This window comes from Mauremys reevesii, linkage group 26, assembly GCF_016161935.1.
Source record: "Mauremys reevesii isolate NIE-2019 linkage group 26, ASM1616193v1, whole genome shotgun sequence".
In the NCBI taxonomy this organism is placed as follows: domain Eukaryota; kingdom Metazoa; phylum Chordata; order Testudines; family Geoemydidae; genus Mauremys; species Mauremys reevesii.
In genome coordinates this window covers 13,873,006-13,898,528 of record NC_052648.1, presented here as the reverse complement: position 1 = coordinate 13,898,528, position 25,523 = coordinate 13,873,006, and the positions used below count along the sequence as shown (strand labels likewise).

Here is a 25,523-nt window from a genome sequence, read left to right as displayed (position 1 = left end):
CATCCCCTCAGGACTCATTGAGGCCTCTATGTGGTCATCCCCACAAAGGACCTCCCCTTGCCACATGCTCCACCTCTCTATCATAGAACCACCTGGGCACTGCTCTACAGCCAGGGGACACGCAGGGACCTGAACAGAGGTCATGGCAGTGAGTGAAGGAGAACTGATTTTCAGGTATACACTATTACTCATTTTAAAGCCTGGACTTAGAGTCTGTTACCACTTTTAAATTCTTGTGGGGTTTTTAAGCATAGCTGCCATTCAGCTAAACCCTTCTCTCTCCAAGGCACAGAACCTATTCCAAGGGAACAGTCCATTCACAGGTAGGATGGGTGAGGAAAAAGGGCAACTATTTCCAGCAAGGCCGTGGAGCTTTATGCCCCACTGGGCGCTAGAATTCAGGACACTCTTGTGCTGCACAGATAAACTCGCTGCAGTCCTTAGATGGAAGCTGCTACATAAATGCTTCTTATTATTAATTGTTATAAGGCCACAGCATCAGATATCACGTTACAACCAGTAACTTGGTGCTGGCCTGTTTCCTGGGAAGGGGGCGTTTCACATCCACAGATGAACAGGAATATTTGAAACTGCCCTTTCCTCGTTAGCACTGCATGTGGTGTCATTTCTCTCATCACCAGAGGGAGCCCTCATCTTTCATTTGGACCTGAAGATCAAACTGAAATCAGAATCCAAAGCATGCATTGGAAAATAGATGAGGGAGGATTCAGAGGGAATTCCAGTTAAGAGTCCAAGTACTTCCCCGTCCTTGTTAATGTCTGTCACAAGAGTGGAATTTCCCAGAGACAGAAGGCCCAGTAACACTCTTAATTTGTGAATGGTCTCTGCCTAGAGGGCCTCATCCCTCACGGCAAGAAGTGGAATTGGGTAGATCAGGACCAAGGAATAAGTGAGAACAGCCGGGATAGTTCTCCAGCTGGTCAGGGTCAGCTCTTCTGGCTAGCTTGCAAGCTTCCTGGTGCTAGTCTTTTGTGAGAGGTTGGATGGTCTATTAGCTTTGTTCTTCTGGCTGGAGACTTGCAGAAAGCCAATTTCTGCACATTAGGCCCCCCCGTGCCAGGCAGTAGCTCACAACAGGAACTATTTCTGGCTGGTGCTGGAAATAAAGGTTGAGTATCATTGGAGAGTAAAGCTGGAAAATTTATTCCAACTGCCATAGAATGAAAATCCAGAAATGAACAGATAAGGGTGCGGCTATTTCACTGCTCTTTGTAGGATTTATAGGAGCATCTTACTTCAATGAACATAGCACACAGGGCCTCTGACATCTTAACACATGCTGGGACCAATTTAGTTTTGAATGAAACGAACTCCATTTGTCCCCTGTATCTATCCACCAAGGTACTATTTCAGAACACAAGGGGATACAGATAAGGTGTGTGGGGAGGTGTACGTTGCATGGTTTGTATGAGCACTTCCACGCTAGTAGAGAATTTCACACAGCAATTCCTGTGTTGAGTCCAGTCATTTGTTGACTTAGTTTATCCTTTTAAATAGAGATTGGATGTCTCAGACACCAAGTGACGGAGAATCCAACGCAGTTCTTGAAAGGGTGCTCCACTAGAAGCAATGGTCAAGTTTGACCCTTCCAATTTGTCTAGCTTCAGCTTCTAGCCATTTGATCTTATTTTTCCTTTGGCTGCTAGAAGAAACAGCCCTCTGATATGAGCGATCTCCTCCCTGCATAGGTAATTATGGGGGGATTGTGTTGGCACTTAATGTTCTCTCCAATAAGCTAAACAGATTGAGCTTCTTTCATTTTATTGTAAGGCCTGTTTTCCAGACTGCATCATTCTTGTAGCTCTTCTGAGCTCTCCCCAGTTTTGCCTGACATCCTTTAACATGTGAACACCAGAACTGACCTAGCATAGTTGGGACCTAGCATAGTTGGGACCAAGAGGCGAGTCCCTTACACAGCAGTGCACCAGGTGACCTCCACCACCTCATTGGCAGTCATATGACAGAACTCAGAACACATGTGCGATATCGATCGGTTTGGTGGGGGTTTTATTAAAAGACATCTGCAGAAAGTCAGATTTTAGTATAAAAGGGTTAGAGCTGAAAATACACAAACTACTGATGATCTTTTTCAAACCCAACATTTATAAATTACACCACATTGTTATTAACACTGCATTTAAATACAGAAACAAATTAAACAGTAAATTCATTAAAAAGATCCAGCATTCTACAAATGACTATTTACAGTATCCAGCAGCTAAGAGCTCTAGCAAGTCAGTCAATATGACTCAAATAGAACAGGATACTTGGGAACACCCAAGAGGGAAACTTGGCCTGTAACAGTTTCAGTGATTATCACTTGACCTAGGGTCTCCCCAAAGATCAGATGCATCCCACAACACCTGCTCCCCGCCTCTAAGACACTCTGGAAAATCCTCAAATCCAGTCACTGAAGACACCAGAATAATATGTGCAGTGTTTAGGGCAGACACCATGTGCGACTGATGCTGCTCCCAGCATCTTGGGGGAACCCTACTGTACCTCACCTTTCAGGAAGATTGTTTCAATTTCAGGTCACAGCCAGGGGACAGGGTCTTCTCCACACTGGGATTTTGGAATCTTGCAAGGAGAAACTAAACCTCCAGGATAAGGCGATGGAGGGGAAGCACATCCCTTGCTGTGAATTCAGGGTTGAGCTCAGGCCCAAAGGACAGCAAGGGCAGACTGCACCTCATGCCATTCTAGAGACTGCTCTAGCTGACTCAGAGCAGCACCGGTAGGCTCTCTCTGAAGCTCAGGATTCACAGAGCCAAAAGCGATGTCTATGATCTAGTCTGGCCTCCTGGTAACAGGCAATTGGAGGAATTACTGGGAGAATTCCTAAGGAGGAAACTGTTCTTCCCAGGTGGGGAGGCCAGGAAGGAGGAGTTGCATATAATCTTTGAGGGTGAAGAAAGCTGGATGGACCTCAGTCCCCATTCCTCAAGAGGGGCCCCCAGAACCTTCCCCTTGGAGGAAACAGCCAAATGGTGTTTAAGTAACTGAGGAGACAGGGGGGCAGCTGGGCGGGAGTCATGAGAAACAAGGTGTCAGACATGAGTTACACTTGCTGCTGCCTCTATTGCTGCTGCTGTGTAACTGACCAGCCATGGCTGGAGGTGGAGCAGACGAGGAGGGTCTGGGGGGAATGGGGTGGGTTCTTGGCAGCAGCACTTTACTGCGGCTCCAAACCTAGGCTAGCTCCCTGCTGGGCTCTGAGAAGAAAAGCCCGACAGTATCAGCAGCCTCTTGGAGGAGGCTCACAAAGCCCCCATGAGCCAGGTGGGAATCCCAGTGAGAGGAGAGGATTAAAGTGGCACATGGGCCCAGGGTGCAGCTGTTCTATCTATGATGTAAGAGGACCCCATTCACCTCACCTCTCCCCAGCTTCAGTGCTGGGACCAAGCGAGCCCCTTGAAAGCACAGTGGCTTTAACTGCAAAGGTAACTGATCAACTAAGACTTAGGACAAAGCTTTGTACATCATTGACTTGGGCAGCAGCAGAGCTGGTCTGTGACTGCTCTCTCAGCTTGTGCGTTCCACAGTGACCCTGTTCAGGGCTCCTTGCCCATTCTGGGAGCTCCCATCCTTTGAGTTCATTGGACCCCAGTAACACTAAGTGGTTATACCTACAGGAAGAGCCTTTGCTGCATTGCTCCATGCTAGACTCTGCCAGCTAAACAGCTGCTAATGTGAGGAAAGGTTCCCCTCTGAACTGTCATTGTGAGGGCTGCATTTCTGGGTTTCTGTAAACACCAAGTGACGGAGCTGCAAATCTGCGCTCCTTTGAGTCTTTCAAGTGGCAGCTAGGTTAGGATTCTGTTTCCAGCTCTGTGGGTCGGATTTTCAGGGTGGTAGATTTCAGTGGGTAATACCTCCCCTTCCATGTCTTCCAGAAGATGCCCTGTTTCCGCTCATGCCGCTGGCGGGGGATGGAGCGAAAGTACTTTCCGTTGAGGTTGGCATGGCCACAAGTGCTGAACCACCAGCCTCCTAGAAGGAAGGAAGGGACAGATTTCAGCCAATGGGAATTTTCACAGCTAAAAAGTCCCATAACAGGATAAGAAAATCACCCCAGATTCAGAGCTATTGCTGCACTTTCCCTTCCAAGCACAGTCTGCTCACCACCCCCCTCAGAGCTCTGGAAGGTTAAAAGACCTGAAGTGTGTACGTGACAGGGGTTTCAGAGGGTCCCATGCTCCAGGGAACTCCAGCACTACTTCCAGGTCTCAAGGAGATCAAGCCACGCAGGCAGCTAGGCCTGCATGACCATCAAAGAGGCCAAATGAATGCAAATACTTCTCTAGCCCCATCCCGGTCATACGGAGCCCTAGGTGGTGGGGCAGACCCATTGATGTGATAGGACTTATTATTAGCTCCATTTTGCAGTTAGGGACTGGAGGCTGAATTGCAGCAACTTGCCCAGTGTCACCCAGCATGGGGTGGATGGGGAGAGAGACACGGGGCGTGTGTGCGCATGTGCACTCGGAATTGACACCAGATGTCCCAGTTCAGCGCTGTGGCTCAAGACCATTCCACTCCCATCTGCGAGCACACGCCCCATGTGTGCAATCTCTGGCCACTAGAGGGTGCAAAAGTGGAACTGTTGTAGCAGCTGGGAGCCACAGGTAGGCCAAGAGAAAGGAGTAGACTCTGGATGGATGTTACACCGCTAGCAGAGCTAGCCTTGTGGGAAATGCCACGGTTTTGCTTCACACAGGTTGTCTGTTTCATTTGTATTCAATTTACAGTTCAAACAAGCCAAACATTCTGACATGGGTGAATTCCTCTGTTGAACCCATGAACTGGCTCCTTCTTTGCCTGGACAGTTTGAGTCACAGGGAACAAGCTGGGCCAAGTTCTGACTTTGTAACAGAACCTGGAACCATGAGAATATCACCTGCTTTCAGGTTTGATTAGAGTTGCTCACACCGCTTCCCCTTGCGGATCACTTGGTCCCATCCCTGTGAAGAAGGAGGAGGGTGAAGCAGGGGACAAGGTCAGAGTCAAAATACCCAAATGGCCGTTTTTCACCAGTGCCATCTGCCCCAAGCTGTCAGAAGCAGAGTTGTGTTTGCATAGCACCGAAACAAGGCGGGTCTTACACTGGAAAAGGAGAGCTGGGCTTCAAGCAGCTTGGGGCAGATGCAGGAAGACTGCTGCCGCCTACATCCCCACCGAGAAAGACCAGACTGTTGCTTAGGAACACAGCACCTTGCCTTTGCCAGTACTGACCTGACAGGTGCTTGGCACAGTTAGTGTCAGCTTTGAAATCGTTGTCCTGATCTCGAGTGGAGAAGGGCAGCTGTCTGAAGTCCCCAAGGGCATTTTCCAGTTCTCCTGACACAGGTCCGAGGAGACTGAGTGTGTAGGCTGTGTTCTCTCCACCCAGGCTAAAGAGGAACTGAATAAGCTGAGAGTTTCCTTCCCAGTCTTGCAGCTCAATCGAGAGATTGTACCTTCCCTCTTGGACAATGTGGTATATTTTCTCCAGGCCCAACCAGAAATCACCTGAAACACAAGGAACTTTGCATTAGTTGGCATCACACACAAGCGCTATGCAAATCAAGGAAGATGTTAGCATGCAGTGCTAGGAGCACTCCAGATTCTCTGGTGTGCACAAAGTGCCTAGGGAGGTCAGTGGGTGCATGCACCCTTGTGTGGTGAACTTCCTCAATCCCTTCTCAGCCAGCTGTGCCCACTCGTCCAGCCGGGTGTTATGCTGGGTGGAGATTGTGGGTCCACCTCTGGGGCAGTGTGGGGATGGAATTTGCTTTCTGATCAGGGAAAGCTAGAATAAAAAGAATAAAAGTCTTCCACCATCTGCTTACCGCTAAGGTCTCCAAAGCCATTCTTGTAGGCTTCCCAAAGCTGGTCGAAGTCCACGGAGCCATCCAGACGCCTCTGGATCACCGTCCAGCCACCTTCTGCAGGTGGAAGAGATTGTTCACTTATTTCAGTTCTGTTATTTGCAAGACCTGTTTGCAGAATTCAGAATAGCCCGAGGTGCTCCCCTCACTTACCAGCAGTCATGTCACAGTAGACTTTAAAAGGCTGAGATCCCAAGGGCTGGATCTGAAACACATCACTGCTTCTCTCCCCTGCCAGGAAGAGCTGCTGGCAGTCCAGCGGGAGCTCTGCAAATGGACAGAGAGGGAATTTAGAAGAAGCCGTCTCAGCATGCTGCTCTCAAATAGGTTTGTTCACACCACAGTCCTAGCGGCTACACACATCTACAGATGAGCCCAGCTTAATCACCAGTTTGAATGCTAAAGCTAGAGACTGTTTGTACAGCACCTAGCACAATGGGGCCTGGCCCATGACCAGGGCTCCTAGGCACTGTGGCAATATAAAGAAGTAATAAAAAGCCCTAACATTTTCCAAGGCAGCTCTCTCTAGGCCCTTGGGCTTCTGTTTCATTTTGTACAGAAGTTAATACTGGACTCAGAGGGCCCAGGAAAACAGACAGCTACAGCCTCCCAGAGAACTGGGCCAAGTGTGTAACTCAGGAGGAGGAGCTGGTGAGACAGGTCACATGAGCTGTGCAGAGTCTGCAGACCAGAGGCAGCAGCACTGTGCGGCTTCCAGACATCTCTGGGGGAGCTCAGTCAGGACACGAGGAGGCAGATGGTAGGAAGGGGTAATGCCTTGCAGAGGGCAATAGGTGCAGAATATTGTTCTAACTCACCCCGACTACCACTAATGCACAAACCACTTGCAAGTTCCACCTGGCTCTCAAATGGGACTTTAGCCGTAGGCTGAGCCAGTTACGCACAGCATTAGTGAGGACCTGCTGCCGGACGGCCTGGTGCACTGCTTGCTGGCTGACACTGGAGCAGGTGCGGAGCAGAGACCATCGCATATGGTGACCCTTTTGCCCAGAGCCCTCATAAGCCCCCCATAAGCAATGAATGGGGGGAAGTGAGGGACCAGGCACAACCCTGTGGGACTCCCAGCTGCAGGCCAAGACTGGCTCACAGGGGCAGCTCTAGCTTTTTTGCCGCCCCAAGCACGGCAGTTAGGCAGCCTTCAGCGGCTTGCCTGCGGGAGGTCCCCGGTCCCGCGGCTTCGGCGCACCCGCTGCTGAATTGCCGCCAAAGGCTGCCTGACTGCTGCCCTCACAGGGATCGGCAGGGTGCCCCCCGCGGCTTGCCACCCCAGGCACATGCTTGGAGCGCTGGTGCCTGGAGCCGCCACTGCTGGTTCAGACACTGAGGGGTTGCCCTGCCAGGGCCCATGAGAAGTCACCAACCCACAGCTGCCATAAGGCCACTGGCCAGAGGCTCTGACCATTCCCTGCAAAGCATCAGCAAGACTAATTGTAAAGCGAAGAGAAGTTCTGCTCCTCCTGTCCCCAGATGCCTGGACTTTGGCCTCGGCTTTACTGTAACTGCCAGCAAAGCACCATTTCAACAGAACTGGTAAAAGTCCAACAGGCCTAAGAAGAATCCAGTTATAAAACCTGAGTCGAAAGGACAGGAAGGTGTCAGGACACGGAGGGACTTTATCCAGCTTTGCAGAGCATCGAGGAACAGCCACAAAATCAAACCGCTCTTTGTCTGCCTGCAACAGGTGGCAAGAGCCCCTTTCCCGGCATCTCCCCAAACAAAGCGAGGTCTGTTCCTAACGTAGCTGCCTGAGGGAAGCTGGGACGGTGCCCTTTGCATTCAGCTTTAAAACATATTGTCTTTGTTCCCCTGAGCTGCAAGGACAAAATAAATCTGTGTCTGTAAATGAAGACAGCCCCCTCCTTTGGGTTTGGCTAACTGGAGCTTGGATTCTTGTGCAGCTGCCATGAGTGCGAGTTCAAGAGGGACTGCGGGGACCTGAGAGTAAACATGAACTTTCCCCCACTTCCTATGCCTTGTTCCTCCACTGGGGAGCGCAGGGACCTCGTTCTCAGCACGGAGCTCCTGGGCCTGGAGGAGTTTTACTGTAAAGCAAGGCACAGTATGTCTTGCGTCATGCAGAGGAGCTGAGCTCTGGTGCGGGACGTGCAGCACTTCACACACGATATTGGGTTGCAGCGGGAAGCTAGCCTTGCACTGAGGGCTCCGAGAACTCGCTGGGCTCCAGCTCAGACAGCACCGGGGGTGGCACCGGACCGGGCTCTGAACTGGCTCCACTGTTCTCCAGCGCACACTGGAGCTATCTGTTGGGTTTGGTGCAGAGGGCTCTGGAAACGGCGGGACTGCCAGGGGGCATGCTCTCAGCAAACCTTCACTTCAGCCTCACACCCCCATTCAGCACAGCCCAGCCACTCACCCCCTCCAGCTGCTGCAGAAGGGAGGCAAGCAGGAGGGGGCTGGCCCCAGCTGAGAGGGAAGGATGGTGCCCCCCCCCAACAATTGGGGCTGGGTGGGATATGGGGGTCCCCCCTCCATTCCCATCTCTTGAGGTGCTGATGAGAAGGTTCTGTTGCTGCCCCCACAGGAGCGAGGTTTCAGGAATCGCCCCCCTGCCCCCCCGAGTGTCCATTTGCTCCCCACGCTGGCCCCGAGCCATGCTGGGCTCATGCTGTCAGAGCTCAAGCTGAATGCCACCCAGAGTATCACTAAGGCCTCTCTCACCGTAGTGTCTGGGCAGCAGGCCCAATGGGAAGCGCAAGGAGTGGCACTCGGTGCCAGCCACTCTCCATGTGTCCAGGCCAGCAGACAAAAGAGCCCTTCCCAACCTCTGCTGAGCACTGTGGGGTTGTTTTTAAGATAAAGCAAGTGACACCAAGATGCTGCAGGGATGGAAACCCCGGGCCAGGCTTTCAATACCACTCTCCAGGAAAGGCTGACGCCAGGACAAGGGCTCCCCGCAGCCTCCTTGCACCCACCCCTCCCTGCTCTGACATCAGCGTCTGAGTCTGAAGTAGGGGAAAGGTGAGCCCAGCCTGGGAACGCGCTGGGGGAGGGGTTTCTTCCCAAAACAATGAAGCAAGCCTGCTCCCGGGGAAGGGGGAGGGATGGTTAGAAAGGACTTAACTTTCACCCAATTTCCTTCCAGCCAATCACCGTGCTGCCTTTCTGATCAGCCATGCTCCCCTTCCCCCAACCAGTGTGGGTTGCACCCTGACTTCGTCATAAGAGCTATTTTCTTGCTAAGGTCTGAACTTTTACCTAGTTGACTCTTTGGGCACATTACTCCTCCTCCCTCCCCCATAACACCATGAAACCAGATGCCCGGAGCACAGGCGAGGGGGTGGGTTGAGAGCTGAAATCACCATTCACCAAGGAGGTGCAGCAGGGTAACCTCTCCCCATGCAAACGGCTCAAGCCTGCACGGACGCCAGCGCCAGCATGAGACCAGGCGACCGTTCCCGCACTGGCCTCTCGCTTAGCGTCAGCACTTGGGCTAGGCCATCACTGCTGAGTCCCACCAAGTCATTCATAGACAAGACCAGACCGAACCAGGCCACTCCGAGCCAGGAGCGAGCTACCAGAGGGGCTGTTTAGTCAGGTCAGGGCTGTGACAAATGGCACCAAACCACAAACTACCCTCAACTCACACCTACCCTCATCCCAGATCCTGCACCAACTCCCTCTGCTGGGCCTAGCAAACAGGGTCTGGAGAGAGGGCTGAGGAGGGGGCTGGGATTGTTAGAGTTATCCATTACTTTAGTTTGTCATGGGGCTGGGTGCAGGCACTGATTGACTGTCATCCTAAAGCTTTTGACCAGCGGGGTGGCGGACGTGTCACTCAGGGCCAGACACAGGTGAGTCAGCAGAAATTACAGCAGGGTGGGCTTGCTTCCCAGTCTAGGACATAGACCCAGTGGCCAGAAGAGATCATATCCTGCATTTTCTCAGGACTACTCATTGCTTCCTTCTCTAATCTGTCCTAACTATCTGCAGAAAGGATGCCTGGATCTCTTGCCAATCCATAAGTCAGGCAGATCACACCACGCTGCCCCAAAGAGATTGCTGGTTGCTGGGGCCAAGAATCTCTGAGCAGCTCCTGTTGTACAGTTACCTTCTTGCTGGGCTTTGCCAGATATACTGCACTGCTCAGCTGCTTTGTTTCCCCTACTGTAGCAGCAATGTTCCCACCAACAGCAGCTGGCTCCATAACCTCAGCTCATTTTGCTTTAGAAAAATACTACAGGTAGTTCTGACTTTAGTTTTTAGCATTGTTAGCTGTGCAGCTTTAAATCCCCGGTGGAAGAGCATGAGCCCATGGGCTAGTAAAAATGAAGAGTGAAGTGTTTGTTTAAAAAAATAAACTCATCAAGGAACGTTAAAACAACAAGGCCCAGCAGAATTACCCCTTGGATTGCCATGTATTTATGGAACGCGAAGGTCACCACCGTCAAGCAGAGAGTAAACACTGTTCCTTGAACACAGGATTGCATTCCAGGCTCAGTTGTTCAAGTGTTTCTTTTACTCCCACTAGGAACTGTTTGCTTTGCTTTCCCCACCCCGCCTTCCCCAACCAAATTATTTTGGAATCCCAGCACTGTTGGGAGATAGGGTTTAACTTTTGCCTACTTGGCGAGCTGCCAGGGAGGAGAGCGTATGCAGCGCCTGAAGACATGATCTACCTTCTGCAAGTGATTAAACCTCTTGCTCTTGAGGTTGTTTCAAATCTTCAACTTTTGCACAGTTGGCCGAGTGCCATGCTTAGTCTGTTAACTTGTGTTCGCTGGATGTACATAAAAGGGCCATTCTGAAGAAGTTGCTTACGGGGCTCATTGCCCACACGACCCCCAATGCAGCAGCATTGGGGGACTGGCTCTCCATAGGCAGGGAGCAGCTCTGAGCACCAACCTTCTGAGTGATTGGCTGCTAGGAATGCAGGGAGCAAACAGCCCAGGGAGGACACTGGGGCCAGTACTTGCCGGAAGGCTCCTTCTCCTTGCTAATCAGGGAGGAAATTGAATTGCAGTTGCCAGTCAACAAAAGTGATCAGGCAAATGAAGAGGAACTCAAGGTTTGACCTAAAAGGGGAACCTTCTCTTGAGTGGAACCACCACTGCCATCAACAGAAGAATCATGGCCTGCTCCACAGTGAAAAAGACCTAAGGTTCTGTCACTCTTGGTCATCCTGACCAGTCTTTGCCACCTCCTCTAGCAGTCAGTGTGCCCCAGTGTAGAGACAGGGTGTGGGGAGATGCTGCCCTCATAAGAGCATAAGAACGCTCAGACCAAAGGTCCATCTAGCCCAGTATCCTCTCTTTCAACAGTGTCCAGTGCCAGGTGTCCCAGAGGGAATGAACAGAACAGGGCAATTATCAATAAGTGATCCATCCCCTGTCACCCATTCCCAGCTTCTGGCAAACAGAGGCTAGGGACGCCCTCCCTGCCCAGTCTCATGCCAGCCATGTGGGGCAAGGGCAGAGGGGGACTCGGGAAAGGTTTTCAGGAATGTACTGCTCTATTTTGCTCCCCATTGTCCTAATATAGAGGACTCTGGTCCCAAGAACCCAGTGTGACCGAGAGCTAACCCAGCTCAACAGAAAGCTGGCTGGAAGTCCCCCAGGTGTGGCGCGCTATATTTTGGCCTCTCCCTGTCTGCATTCATCTCCTATGCTCTTTGTTCTCTGCCTAGCCCCTGGCGCTTTGTTTTGTTCTTGCAGGGGCAGCAGCAGCCGGGTAACAGCACTTTCTGCTTTCAGTCTTCCCATGTGCTAACTAACTACCCCCCTCTGCAGCCTTTCTGCCTGGAGAGCTTCCTGTGCTTGACACAGAGGGAAAACCCATTTGCCTTCTAAATCGTTCCTATTTGGGTCAGACCCTTTACACAGCCAGCTGGAGAGCGTAGGCATTTCCCTAGTCTGCACAGAGCTCCTGTCTGGGGAGCAGCCTGCAGTACATGGCCCAACAAGCCACTAAGCCACTCGCCCTGGTCCTGCTTCCACTGAACTCAGTGGGAGTTTTCTGTGTGATGGAAGCAGAGCCAGGCTCTGTGTGTGACCTGAAGGAGGTTGCTCTAAAGGTCACAGGCCCAATGGAAGTGTGTGTGCGCACACGTGCAGGGAATTGTCCAGCACTCAAGGCACTAACCTGGGACTCCGGAGACTGGGATTCAAAACCCTGCTCAGCCACAGGCTTCCCAGGTTAGCCTCTGGCTCCTTGCACCTCACTCCCCCTCTGTACCATGGGGACAGCCACAGTACTTCCCTCTTCGTGGGGGTGAGGTGCTCAGACCCCACAGTGATGCAGGTACATAGACTCACAGCTTCCCATCTAATTCCTGTCCTTCGCTCGTGGCAGATGAACCCCACCCCCACCCCGAGGGATACAGGATATGGGAAGACTCCTCAGCTGCATTTCAACCTCCAGATAGAACAAGACTCCTCTGCACAAAACCAATGACCAAGTGCTACCACCCTGGCCTGCCAGCCTCATTCAGCCACTTCACCCATTTAGCTACACACCTTCAGGCAGAATTCATCTGCTTCCCACAGGCATTCTCCATATGAAGCTGAAACACTCCTGTAAAATCCTTAAATCCCTGCCAGACTGGATCCTGGATCCCTGCTAGATCCTGGAGGCCAGACCCTGCCCACACAGCAGATCCTTCCAGTTCCACTCAACTCCCGTGAAAGCCAATTTCACATCCTGAATCAGGACAATTGAACCTTTTGTTTCTGGGCTGTAGCTGGAACTGCTGACAGGAGGACTCGGCTAACGGGGTGGGAGGGAGGTGACAGATACTCACTCTGTGGCTGTGCAGGTTCCACACTGGCGTTTTGGCTTTGGTTGGTGTGTCTGATGCTTTTCTTCAGGTTTATCCTCCACTTTAGACTCTGAGTTTTGTTGTCCTTAAGATGCAGAGGGATCAATAGATTGACCTGTGCCAAAAACATGGATGAGTTAGCGACTCAGAGCAGACTTGATCCATAGGAGAGCTGGTCTAACGGCTCCCAGAGCAGTTAGTGGTGACACTGCCTGCCTGCTCCAGGATCAGCTCTTAGCATGGCTGAACTCCCCTGGGCAGATTATACAACAGATCTGGTGCTCTGAGCGGCTGTGGGTTTGTACAACCCTGTCAGCCAGGGGTTTATTGTGCAAACAAAGAAAGAGGTGGCAGAGCCGAGCACCTCGGGTCCAGGTCCAATCTAGCTGAACCTCCCCCCAGTTTCAGAGCATGCCGGGGCTTGGATAAAAGGTTCCAATTTGTGTGTGTCTGACCCAGAGGCTCAAAGGCCACAATATTTTGTGCCAACACAACAAGCACTTTTAAAGCCCTGTGAAGCTAAATGACACAGAGGCTCAGATTCCTTCTACAGTCCCATGACAGCCAAGCCCCTAGGCTGGGTCCTGAATTATTAAATTAGGCTCCCAAGAAGCTCCCAGCCTGCTCCCGATTCCCACTGCTCCCTATTCCCACTGCTATTAGCATTCAGGAAAAGCCCCGGCGGAACTTACTTTGCTCTGCAGGCTTTTAATCTGCAGGTTCTGCTTGTCCAGTTTGTACTGCTGCTGTTTGACCTTCTGCAAAAGCTCCTCGATTCTCGTGTTCTGAGCATCCATCAGGGACTAAAACACAAAGGAAAGGATGAGCTCCGCACACCCCTGTCCCCACGGCCGGGCGAGGGTCACTCGGGGGCGTTTGCCGAGCTCCGAGACCAAGGCTGGGAATTTCCCAGGCTACTTTCGCTGCCTCTAGGCTTGTCCGGCACTTAGCGCATGAAGCCCTCAGCTGACAGCGCAGCCCGCTGGCCCCAGCGCTGCCTCCCCTTCCCGGCAGCAGCCCCCCGGAGCCGCGCTGCCTAGGCACTGGGAGAGGGGAGGGGACAGCCAGCCTCGCCGGGTCGAGGGCTCGCCAGACCGCTGTCCCCGGGAGAGCAGCGAGCGGCCGGGCGCCTGTGCGCGCCCCTGGGCTGACACGGGGGTTGCTTGAACGGACGCAGCCCTCCAGAGAGCCCCCTGCAGGGTCAGCGCAGCGGCGGGGGGACCCCCGGGCAGCCGGGAGCGGACTCACCTGCAGCGTGCCCAGCTCCTTGGCGCTCTGGTTCTCCGAGGGCCGCCCCTGCAGCACCTGCCGGATCTTGCCCTCGAGCTGCTCCAGCCGGCCCTGGATCTCCGCCTTGTCCCCGGCCATCTGCTGCAGCTTCTCGCGCAGCGCCTCGGAGAGCCCGAAGAGCTGCTGGTCCCGGCCCTGCAGCTCCCGCACGGCGGCCCGCAGCTGCCCGCCCTGCTCCTGCGCCTCGCGGGTCTGGCGCAGCAGCAGCCCCAGCGAGCCGTTGTGGGCGCTCAGCCGGCCGCCCAGCTCCCGCAGCTGCCCCTTGGTCTTGTCCACGTGCTCCTTGAGCCCGTGGCCCAGCTGCAGCAGCCCGTGCGCGATCACGTTCACCTCGTCCCAGGAGGCGAACTGCACCTTCCGCTCCTTGCTGCCGGCCGGGAAGCCGCCCGCCCGGGAGCCCAGCCACGCCGCCGCGCACAGCATCAGGGCTGCCCCCGCCAGCCGCATGGTGCCCGCTGCAGAGCGCAGCGCGGGTACCTGGCGCGTGGGAGCGCAGCGCAGCCTGGATACCTGGCGCGTGGGAGCGCAGCGCAGCCGGCCCGGTGCAGAGCGCAGCGCGGGTACCTGGCGCGTGGGAGGGCAGCGCAGCCTGGATACCTGGCGCGTGGGAGCGCAGCGCAGCCGGCCCGGTGCAGCAGCCGGCTCAGCCTAAGCGCAGTAAACACCCGGCCGCGGCCGCTCCCCTTTTATAGCCTCCCCGCGCACCTCGCCACTCTGCTTTGCATAATGGCGGGGGAGTGCCCTGGGGAGCGGCCAGGGAGTCTCCGGTTTCTCCTCCTGCCTCCCTGCGCAGCCCAGCCCAGCCCAGCCTGGCACGGCGAGGGGGGCTGAGGCTGAGCCCAGCTCCAGGCGTGCAGCCAGCCGCCCTTGCCCGCGTGTCTCCCGCCAGGCCGGAGCTGCGGTCTCCTGGGCACGCAGGAGCTCCCGGGGCCGGGCCCTGCTTGGCGAGCGGAGTTGGAAAAAGCGGGGAGTCCCCGGTCCCTGCGCGGTGGGAGGGGCTAAGGGGGAGCAGAGCTTCTCGGGGGGAGCAGCGGAGACCTGCCCCCCCCGCCCCGCGCTGCTCCCTAGGAGCCCGCCAAGGACCATGCTGCACCCAGGGGCGCCGGCCGCTGTGGGTTTCCTCCCGAGAAGGACGTACCGAGCCCGCCTCCCAGACACAGCCCAGGGGACAGCACCTTTGCCTGCGCTAATCGCAACAAAAACATCTCGTGCCCTGGCTGAGTCCCACCCCCTTAGAGCAAACCACCAGCAAGACCCCTGGGCCTGGGGGGAGCCTGGCTGGGCTGCTCTCATCCAGCCCATGGGCACACCTGGGTGCCACTGACAATGTCACCTCCCCGGGGGGCGGCTCTAGGTATTTTGCTGCCCCAAGCACGGCAGGCAGGCTGCCCTTGGCAGCTTGCCTGCAGGAGGTCCCCAGTCCCCCGGATTTGGTGGCGACTGTGGGAGGTCCCTGGTCCCGCGGATTCGGCGGCAGCCTGCGGGAGGTCCACTGGAGCCGCAGGACCAGCAGATCCTCCTCAGGCGTGCTGCTGAAGGCAGCCTGCCTGCCGCCCTTGCGGCGACCGGCAGAGCGCCCCCCGTGGCTTGCTAGTGCCTGGAGCCTCCCCTGGCCTGGACCTACCCGGAGAGGAGCGGGCTGCCCTAGGGCTCAATCTGGATGCTTTGTGCAGGGATAAGGCCTTGTGCCTTCTCAGTTCCCTGCTAGATTCCAGCTGCGTGTTCTCTGTTTTTGGCCCAGGGACTGGCTGGGGGGGGGCATGCCGGGGGCAGTGCTGACTGGGGCACTCCACGGATGGGCACAGCGCTGCCCGGGGGGCAGCATGTGGCACTGTCTAGCCAGCTCTCTGTTTTAATGAGTTTGGGTGCCTGCCTCTGCCTTGGTACTAGTGGGTTTAGATGGTTCTGTCTCATTCTTGGGGGTATGAGGAGGTTTGCCCTGTCCTCTGGTGGTCTGGGTGGGCCAGTTACCCCTGGATTGATCTGATAATTTGTGTTTGGCTAAAGCATCTTCCAGAAAGGCACCAGGCTGCATTTGAAAACCTCAGGAGATGGAGAATCCACCCTTCCCTTGGTAGTTTGTTCTGACGGTTGATCACCCTCCCTGTTCAAAATTGGTGCCCAATTTCTGATGTGAATTTGTCTGGCTTCAACTTTCAGCCACTTGTTCTTATTCTGCCTTTCTCTGCTAGATTAAGGAACCCTTAATACCCTCTGTTTTCTACCAGAGAAGATACTTATACTGTAATCAAGTCATCACCCAATGATTTTTTGGATAAACTAAGTAGACTGAGCTCTTTAAGTCTCTCATCGTCCGGCATTTCTCCAATCCTCAAATAATTTTTGTGCCTCCTTTCTGCATCTTCTCCAATTTTTCAACATCCTTTTTAAAACGTGGACCCCAGACCTAGATGCCATATTACAGTATTGTCTCACAGTGCTGTACACAGGGGTAAAATGGGTTCCCTGCGCCTACTCTCTACTCTCCCACTTATACATTGCAGGATTGCATTAGCCTTTTTTGCCACAGCATCACGCTGCGAGCTCCTTTTGAGTTGCTTGGTACTATGACTCCTAAATCCTTTGGAGTCCCTGCTTTCCAGAAGACAGCGAACCATTCTGTAGGTGTGGCCAACACTTCTTGTTCTTAGCTGCATTACTGTGCATGTGGCTGTATTCAAAAACATCTCGTTTGAATGGGCCTCAGCTTCCCAGATCACTCTGTATGACTGCCCTGCCCTGGTCGGTAGTTACCACTCCGCCACTCCTTGGGTCATCGTTGAAAGCTATGAGCTGCAATTTTACATTTACTTCCAGATCACTGCTAAAAACACTGAATACATCTAGTCCTGGTCCAGGCAGAACCCCACTAGACTCACCTCTGTTCAATGATTCCCCATTGACTACTACTTTTCTGAGACCTGTCAGTCAGCCAGTTCTTAAGCCATGCAATGTGTGCGCTATTGAAGTGGTACAGAGCTAGTTTTTTAATTAAAATGTTGTGCAGTACTAAACTAAATGCCTTAGGTAAGTCTAAGTCTATTGCATCAACGCAGTTATCTTCTTCAATCAAACTTGTGGTCAGGTAGCCCAGTGGTTTTCAAACTGTGGGGCATGACCCCTAAGCTCTGCCCTAGGGGGGCATGGAGGAACCTTTGCGGGGGTGAGCGGCGATGCCAGGCAGCTTGGGCTCGGGGAGGGAGCTCTGCCACCTCCACCCCTGACTCACCTCAGCAGGTCACCCAGCCTGTGGTTCAGTGTGAACATCCACTCCCAGCAGCCTCTGTGCCCAGCACTGGCTCCTCTCCCAGAGACCATCGCCTTCCCCCACCAGAAAACCCAAGCTGGGAGGAGCAGGTATTGTGTCTATTTTTGTCTGGTTCGGGGAGAGCAACCAAAAATTCTGACTCAAAGAGGGCAGGGTGGAGGGGCTCAGCTCAAAAAGTTTGAAAACCGCTAAGTTAGCCAGTACTGAGGGCATTGCTTGGTGGTTTCTGTTAGGAGGAGAAGTTGATGAGTCAGGCGTTGCTTTGGTGTGGTCCTGTTTGTTTACAAAGGATGTCCACACAGTCCTGTTTCCCTGTCCACAATAGGAACTAACAGTAGTAACAGTTTCCGTGGTTACAGTTGGCCTCCACAGTGACAAAGCCTTGGCTGCGATGATTTAATTGGTGTTGGTCCTGCTTTGAGCAGGGCAGGGGACTGGACTAGATACCTCCTGATATTCCAGGCCTGATATTCTATGATTCTATGAGTCCTGTGCCCCGAATAAATTCTTTCTCACTCTGCTTCCCCCAGGGCCACACTCACAGCTTCTCTTGCTTTCCTTTGTCTGTCTGTCTGTCTGTCTCTCTCACACACTCTCTCTCTCTCTCAACCAATACATCCCCTAGGCCTGCATTTTGCCAGCAGCCCCAGGAAACCCTTCTTATTCTTGCTGGGTTAATTCTTGCTCAGTCATTGCCATGTGGCCCAGTGCCTTGGGTGGTGGCTTTTATTGTTTCAGCTATCACCATGTAAAGGGGGACTAATTGTTCCTTCCACTTAGCCTGAATGAAGGGGGGAGAGGGGGAGTTACCACATCTATCAGCTTAAACCATGTCTGGGATCGATGGGGCCATTAACACCTTCCAGCCTAATGCTTGTAATTTTATGAAATAATAAAATCAGGTTGGTTTGACAAAACCAGTTTTCCATGTTGCCTGGCATTAATTATATTCCCATCCTTTAATTCTTTATCAGTTGAATCCCGTATCAGCCTTTCTGTTATTTTGCCTGGGATTGATGTCGGGCTAACAGGCCTATAGTCACCCAGGTCACCCCACTTGCTCGCTCTGAATATTGGAACAACATTAGCACTCTTCAGTCTTCTGGAATTTCCCTGGCATTCCAAGGTTTAGTAAAAATGAACCTACACGGGCCAGAGATCTCCCTAGCCAGTTCTGTAAGGACTGTTATCAGGCCTACTGATTTAAAAAGGTTTCTCTCTCAAGTAGATGTTGTTTAACACACTTTTCAGTTACTAATGGATTAGAAAGTACTTCGTCGTCGTCATGAGATACACATATCATCCTGCTTCTTTCTAAACGCAGAACAGAAATATTTATTGAACACTTTCCCCCTATTCTTAGGGGCTTGGGTGAATCTGCCTCATTCTTGATGCGTTTTGGTGGTTGCATCCCATTATCAGTGGGTTTGGGCAGTTTTATCCCATTCTTGGTGGAATTGGATGGTTCTGTCCCATTCTTTATGGGTCTTGGTGGTTCTGGCCTGTCCTTGGGTGTGTTTGGGGGGGTTGGGTGGTTCTGTTCCATTCTTGATGGGTTTTTGGTGGTTCTGCATTGTTCCCAGAGGGCGTTGAGTGGTTCTGCCCTATTCTCGGGTAAGGGGGTTGGTTGGTTCTGTATTAGTATAGTACAGCCAGGTGCAGGTGATTGTTGGTGAGAACAGAAGTTGGGGGTGATGAGAAATGACTGTTGCTGGGGAAGCTGCAGGTGCTGAATTTAACTGAAAGTCGTTGTTTTCCCCCAATGAACATGTGGTCTGGGCCATAGTGTCTGCTGTAGGTTATCTTCTGCCATCAGAAATCAGGGCACAGGCAGGGCCCGGCAGCACAATGTCCCACAAAGGGAAGGCTTCACAACTCTCTCCATCACAGGGTGTTAGTGCCAGTCAGATTTTGCAATGGGGGAAGTGGTTATTGACAAATAATACACAAATGAGAGCAGGATATAATTGTCTGGGTTTTATAAGAGGCTGCGCATTGCACAATCGCTAATGTTTGCTCAGCAATAATCTCCCACTTCCCTTGTGTTGGCCTAATTCCTATTTTCTATCAGGTGGTTAGTGCCTTGGGTCAGCTTTGACCAATAAATGCCAAAGCCCATCCATTCCAACAACGCTCAGCCAGTGACAGGGCAATGGTTCGAGGTAATGCTGGGAAAAGCTGAGGTCTCAGGCTGAATAGCCGTACAGGATGGCTCTAGTGTCCAAGCAGAGGAGGGGAGTGGATGTGAGCCCCATTTCTACCCCCAGCTGGGGTCACAGCTCCCCATGACTAAATGGAGGGGCCTAACCAACTGTTTTCTGTTGTAACAAGGGGTCATGGACTGGAATGACCAGGCAGAAAGCTGCTGTTCCAGCCTTCCCTTCCCCTCTGCCTCCCTTGGTCTGCGTTCTTCGTCATCTCCCAGGCCTTCTCTCCTCCTGTGCCCCCATTCCATCCCTCTCTCTCGGGCCTGTCTGGTCCACCTCCCCCCAGCAGCCCCCTGCAGCCTGCTCCCTTCTGGATCCTTGCTCTGTGCCTGCCCTGTCTCTGCATGGAGGAGGAGCCGGTGCTGGTCACAGAGCCCAGGGGTCATTTTATCAACAGGGATTTGTGAAGATTTTTTGAAATATATATTGTTTAACCTCGGGGACTGTTTGATTTCCCAAAGGCATCTCCCAGAAGAGTGGCTGCTCCCTTCACTCTCCAGTCCCCAGCATTTGGGTATGTCCGTGGGGTGGCTGCCTTGAAATCCTCAGCCCCCCTGTCCTCAACTGAGTTCTGGGGGGCCACTATGCAGTGAGGTGAGGGGAGAGGCACCTCGAGTTGCTCTGGCCTGGTCTGCACTAGATTTTTCCCTCCCCAGATTTCCCCATGAAGACCAGGAGCCTCCTGTCCCCCGCCAGGCTCGTTCCATATCCCGGGGGTTGTAGACTGCGGGAGTCACATTCACTGACATGCTCCTAAGCGCGATGTGCCCAGGTCGGGGCTGTCGGTCAGTCATGTCAGCAGACTGCACCCTGCACCCTGTGTGTGCCAACAGGATAAGGTCTGTCGTGTAGCCAGCCCTCAGAGCCCGAGGCGGCGGCCAGGAGCAGGGTCTCTCCAGATCTCTGCAAGACTCGGAGGAGAGAGGAGTGGGGGGCAGAGGACAAAGGGAGAAGGTGGGAAAAGAGAGGAGACAGCAGAAGGAAAAGAGCAAGAAACAAATGCTCCAGAGCCACCTTGTCTGCCCCCACCCCCACCGCTGCCAACACCCAACCACATGCAAATAAGAAAGGGGGGGAGGGCTGGCTCAGGGACCCAGAAATGGGGCAAGAAGGAGAAATCAGGGAGATGTCCTGGCCTGTGGGAGGGGGAGCAAAACCCCGACTGGGCCTTCTGTATCCCCTCCCCCAACAACCCTCACCCCAGCAGCCCCGTCCCCCACCAGTCCCCCTCCCATCAAACAACCCTCATCCCCCCAAAATTCCCCACTGAAGAGCCCTACCCCAAACACCCCCCACCTTTGCTCCCCCTTTTCGCTCTCTCTCCTTCCTCCTCTCTCTTTTTACCATCAGTCACTTTTGGGGAGGGGTGGGTGGGATTTTCTACTTTTGAAAATGGCCCAGAAGCTGAAGGCAAAGAAGAGAAAACCCCAAATGAAAAGAAATGATGAATATGATGAAAAAAGGATGGGGAAAAAACGGTAAAACGTGGTGAAGCTCACTGCTCTTCCTGGCGCTGTTTGATTGTGAAGAAAAGGGGGGAGAACCCTTTTCATGCAAAACCTTTCACCTGGCTATAACCACTAATAACACTCATTGTCCTTTTGTAGAGCTGGGCTGTGTCTGTTCACACGTCCTGAAGATTCCCGTTGGTTCTGCCGCTAGACGCCAGGTCTGATGCAAAAGGCCCAGCTAACAGCAAGACACATGGAGAAATTCCCTCCAACTTCCCTCCCCCCCCAAAAATGTGGAAATTGTTCTTCCTTTTCATCCTTTCCTCAGGTTCCCAGTGTTCCTGAGAACGGGAGAAGTGAGCTCCTCCGGAGGGTGCAATCGCACAGCGCACTTTGAGGGTCAACAAGCTCTTCAGAGCTCTCTAAAACAGGAATCAGAGAACACTTGTGGGTCATTGGGACAAACAAAGAAACTCTCTTTAAAGTGACTCATTTGTCTAAGTCGATGACATGGAGGCAATGAATCCCTGGTGTAACTCCACTGACCTCACCGGAGGATGAATGGATGAATTTGGTCCATATATTTATTCACATTAACTTTTCCCCTGCATTTTTTTTCTGTATTTTTAGTGCTTGAACTGAAATGAGGGAGATATAATGGAAGATGCAAAACACTGTTTAGAAAGCACAAAAGTTCTGCATTTTACTTTATGTGTATTTTACTATAGAAAAATCTCTGATATGCCAAGAAGGGAAATATTAATTTTTAATAAACAAAAATGGAAAATCCCCCAAAGCTCTGAGTTACCTAGTGCTGTAAACCACTGGGGTTTGTGGCTCTCTGATCTTGGTAAAGTCAGATACACTTAGCAGGATGCATCAGAACCTGTTCTATTTTTCAGTGTATTTCTCTAGGATCCTAGGTTTCTCGGCGTCCACTTCACTTCTGCCCTTTTGTAGAGAAATGTGCATAATTCTACAATCTCTGAGCTCCAGTGAAACACCTGCCAGATTCTGCCCTTTGGTTATGGCTCTGCCCACGATCTGAGTGGGAATGAAATTTTGGACTCTGAGCTTTGAGTAAACATAGTTCCTTATTCTGCTCAGCTGTGGGTCTCTGCTTACGTATGGTTGTCAGCTTTAACCCGGCTGTCCAGTCCAGGGCTGGTTTCTTATCCATTCTTTCACCATCACTGGCTGAGTCACTGTGATTAGCTTTGACAGAGGAATAAACAGTCACAGCTGAAATTGCAGGGCTCAACCTGTCTTGCAGCCACCTGAGCTGTGATCCTCTGCGTGGGAAGGAGCTCCCCGAGAAGCACTCAGATGCTGAAGGGAAGAGTGGAGCTGGGCGTCTGTACTGAATAACTGCACCAGTGTATGGCTGTGCTGCGGCGGTCCTGCCTTTCAGAGGAGCTGTACAATGGAGGGCCTGACCCCTGGGGGTCATTAAAGAGCCCTAGGTGCTTTTCAGTGTTAGCCCAAAACTCTAGCCCTGGCAGCTGTGGTCTGCCTCTAAATTCACTCTGCTCTTAGAAATGGGCGGATCTGTCTTCACTTCCTCTGTAGCCCAAGCAATTGATGTCTGTGAATGCTCTGAGCTCCCCAGCTCAAAGGTGCCTCAGAAGCACACAATGACGATGTGTCATTCCTCAGCAGGCAGGTGTGTAAGCCGTGGTTACGATATACAGAGCAATGCCCCCTGGTGCTCACCCCCAACCCTAACAGCGACTGTCACAAAAGAAGGACGGGAAAGCCCAGCCGAAAAGGTGCCTGAGTGACGTGTCTGGGACGGGTCTGTCCATCGGTCTCTTCTCACCCAGCGGATGAAGGATATTCCAAGCGTATCAATAACTCGAGTATGGGATCACTTAGAGCTGCACTGTGCCGGGGCCAGCACCAGGGGGAGCCGTGGAGCCCTGGAGCAGGGGTGGGCAAATTACGGCCTGCAGGCCGCATTCGGCCCACCAGCCATTTTAAGCGGCCCTCGAGCTCCCGCTGGGGAGCGGGGTCTGGGGCTTGCCCCACTCCGGAGCTCCAGCTGGGGAGCAGGGTCGGGGTCCGCTCCACGTGGCTCCCAGAGGCAGCGGCATGGCCCCGTTCTGGCTCCTACATGTAGGGGCAGCCAGGGGGCTCTGCTCTGCACACTGCTCCCGCCCCTAGCGCTGCCCCTGCAGCTCCCATTGGCCGGGAACTGCAGCCAATGGGAGCTGCAGGGGCGACTGTGGATGGGGCAGCGCACAGAGCCACCTGGCTGCAGCTCCACATAGGAGCTGGAGTGGGGACATGCTGCCGCTTCTGGGAGCCGCTTGAGGTAAGCACTGCCTGGAGCCTGCACTCCTGAGCCTCTCCCCACGCCCCAACCTCCTGCCCCAGCCCTGATCCCACTCCCGCCCTCCGAACCCCTCGATCCCAGCCCAGAGCCCCCTCCTACAGCCCAAACTCCTCATCCCCAGAGCCTGCATCCCCAGCGGGAGCCCTCATCCCATCCCCTGCCCTAGCCCGGAGCCCCCTCCTGCACCCTGAACTCCTCATTGCTGGCCCCATCCTGGAGCCTGCACCCCCAAGCCAAGCCCTCACCACCTCCTGCACCACAGCTCCAATTTTCTGAGCATTCATGGCCCATCATACAATTTCTATTCCCAGATGTGGCTCTCGGTCCAAAAAGTTTGCCTACCCCTGTCCTAGATCTTTCCAGTACCCAGGGGCACATCCCCATTCCCGGCCCACACACCTCTCTGGATGATGCTGGCTGGTCCTGCCCCAGAAGCTGTGACCTTGCTTCCACCTCCCCAGGGCCGGCTCCAGGCCCCAGTGCAGCAAGCCAGTGCTTGGGGTGGCCAATGGGAAGGGGAGGCACGTCCGGCTCTTCGGCGGCAATTCGGTGGCGGGTCCCTCAGTCCCTCTCGGAGGGAAGCACTGCTGCCGAATTGCCGCCGAAGAACGAAGCGGCGGCGGTAGAGCTGCTGCCGATCGCAGCTTTTTTTTTTCCCCTGCCGCCCGGGGCGGCAAAAACACTGGAGCCAGCCCTGCACCTCCCCCCTCCTTCCCCACTTCGGCGCCTCATCGTGTGCTCCTGGAGGAGTTGTGCCAGAACAGACCCTGCTGCTCTTCTGCCTGCCCTGGGCCATGGAAGCCTCTGGTACCCACCCCCCTTGTGAACTGACGTGCGGGGGGCTGCCCGCCGCTGCTCCAAAAGAACAGGGAATTGTGGCTAGGACAGCGCAGCCCCCTCCCTCACACAGAGCTACCCCTGGAGTCGGGTTCTGCTCCGTGCGAGTTGGGGGGAAGGATCCTGGGGCTTGGCCCTCCAGTCCCTGGGGGAGGAGATCACCAGCAAGGTTCTCCCCCATCCCACTGTCCTGGCTTGGCCTTGTGGTGGAGACCAAGAGCCAAGCGGGCCCCTGAGATTCTCCTGCAGCCGGCACTCTCCTGGCAGCGGCCAAGTGCCTCTGCGTTGGTGCTGGTCCCCAGCACCATCTCTTGGGGTTTCCTGACTCCAAGAGGGCCAAGAATCCCACCCCCTCACCACAGGCCAGAGACTCCGGGCTGTGATACTTTCTGCTGACAATGTCTTGACTGGGGTGGGGAGGGGAAGGGGATTCAGGGGAATAACGATGTGCAACCCTGGTCATGCCCCGACCTGCTCACTCCTCCTTTGGACCTGCCCTGTCTCCTCTCTGCTTCTGCACCTGCCCTGGGCCACCCAGAGCCGCCTGTGCAGCATGCGGTGATGGCAGGAGGCAGTGGCTCAGCCCCTCCTTCTGAGAGGAGAGGGGCAGATCGGAGCATGAAGGGCCTGCTCCACATGCGGCGCTAGGGGGTGATCGGCCCGTAATGATTAAACGGCAAAAAAATCAAAAGCGAATCCAGCCTGAGGGCTGCAGGGCAGGCCCAGGATGGGCCGAATTCTGCTTTTCGCCCTGCGCTGACACCTCCCCCTTCCGCTTCCCCAAGCAGGCGGGGCGGCTGGTTTTTCTGCCCTGTATTGCTTTGCCAGCGTTTCTCTGAATTTCCCCTGCTGGCAGTGGCCTTAGGCACGGAACATTTTGTGTCCCTCTCTCAGAGTCCAGCTTTCGTTTTCCGGCTAGGGATTCTCATTTTACTTCTTCCAACATGGTCTTTCCAGATGCGTTCCTCAGGGCAGGGCCGTCCCTCCTATAAGCTCGGCCAGCACCTAGCCCAGCGTGAGTGCTGCTAGAATATACCTAACAGCCAGGGACAGCCAGCCCGTTTTACACAACACTGGCACCCTCCTGCGCACATGGCTATCTTGTAGGAGGTCTCCCTCGGAAGAGCTGGGTTCTGGCGGTGCTCAGTGGAGGGCAGGAGGAGAGGTTTGTGGTTATTGTCGTTGTTCTGATCTTTTCTCCATACTGTTCCTTCCCATGCTGACCCTGGAGGTTATTGTGTAAAAGTTCAGCATGATCTGAACTTGAATGAATGCCTGCAGCTGCTGAGCCTGGTGACTGGTTACTCACGTCATTGAGTAAGATGGGAAACTTGCTGATTTACAGGAAGGCTAATCAAAAGTCTGCTTTATTGTTAGCAACAGGCATGCTGCCGCGGAACAGAGAAGACACAAATAAAGAGGGGAACAGGGCATTTTAGGTTTGGAAG

General features: G+C 53.7%; 1 protein-coding gene across 1 annotated transcript; it reads right to left on the bottom strand.

Moving 5' to 3' along the window:
- Positions 1-2,011: 2,011 nt before the first annotated feature.
- Positions 2,012-14,466, bottom strand: ANGPTL4 (angiopoietin like 4). Its single transcript, XM_039516020.1, has 7 exons — positions 13,936-14,466; positions 13,380-13,490; positions 12,670-12,802; positions 6,045-6,158; positions 5,853-5,948; positions 5,257-5,532; positions 2,012-4,014 (listed from the first exon to the last, which is right to left on the bottom strand). Exons 1-7 carry the CDS (start codon positions 14,422-14,424, stop codon positions 3,833-3,835), a joined length of 1,401 nt encoding a protein of 466 aa, XP_039371954.1. The 5' UTR covers positions 14,425-14,466; the 3' UTR covers positions 2,012-3,832.
- Positions 14,467-25,523: the final 11,057 nt, after the last annotated feature.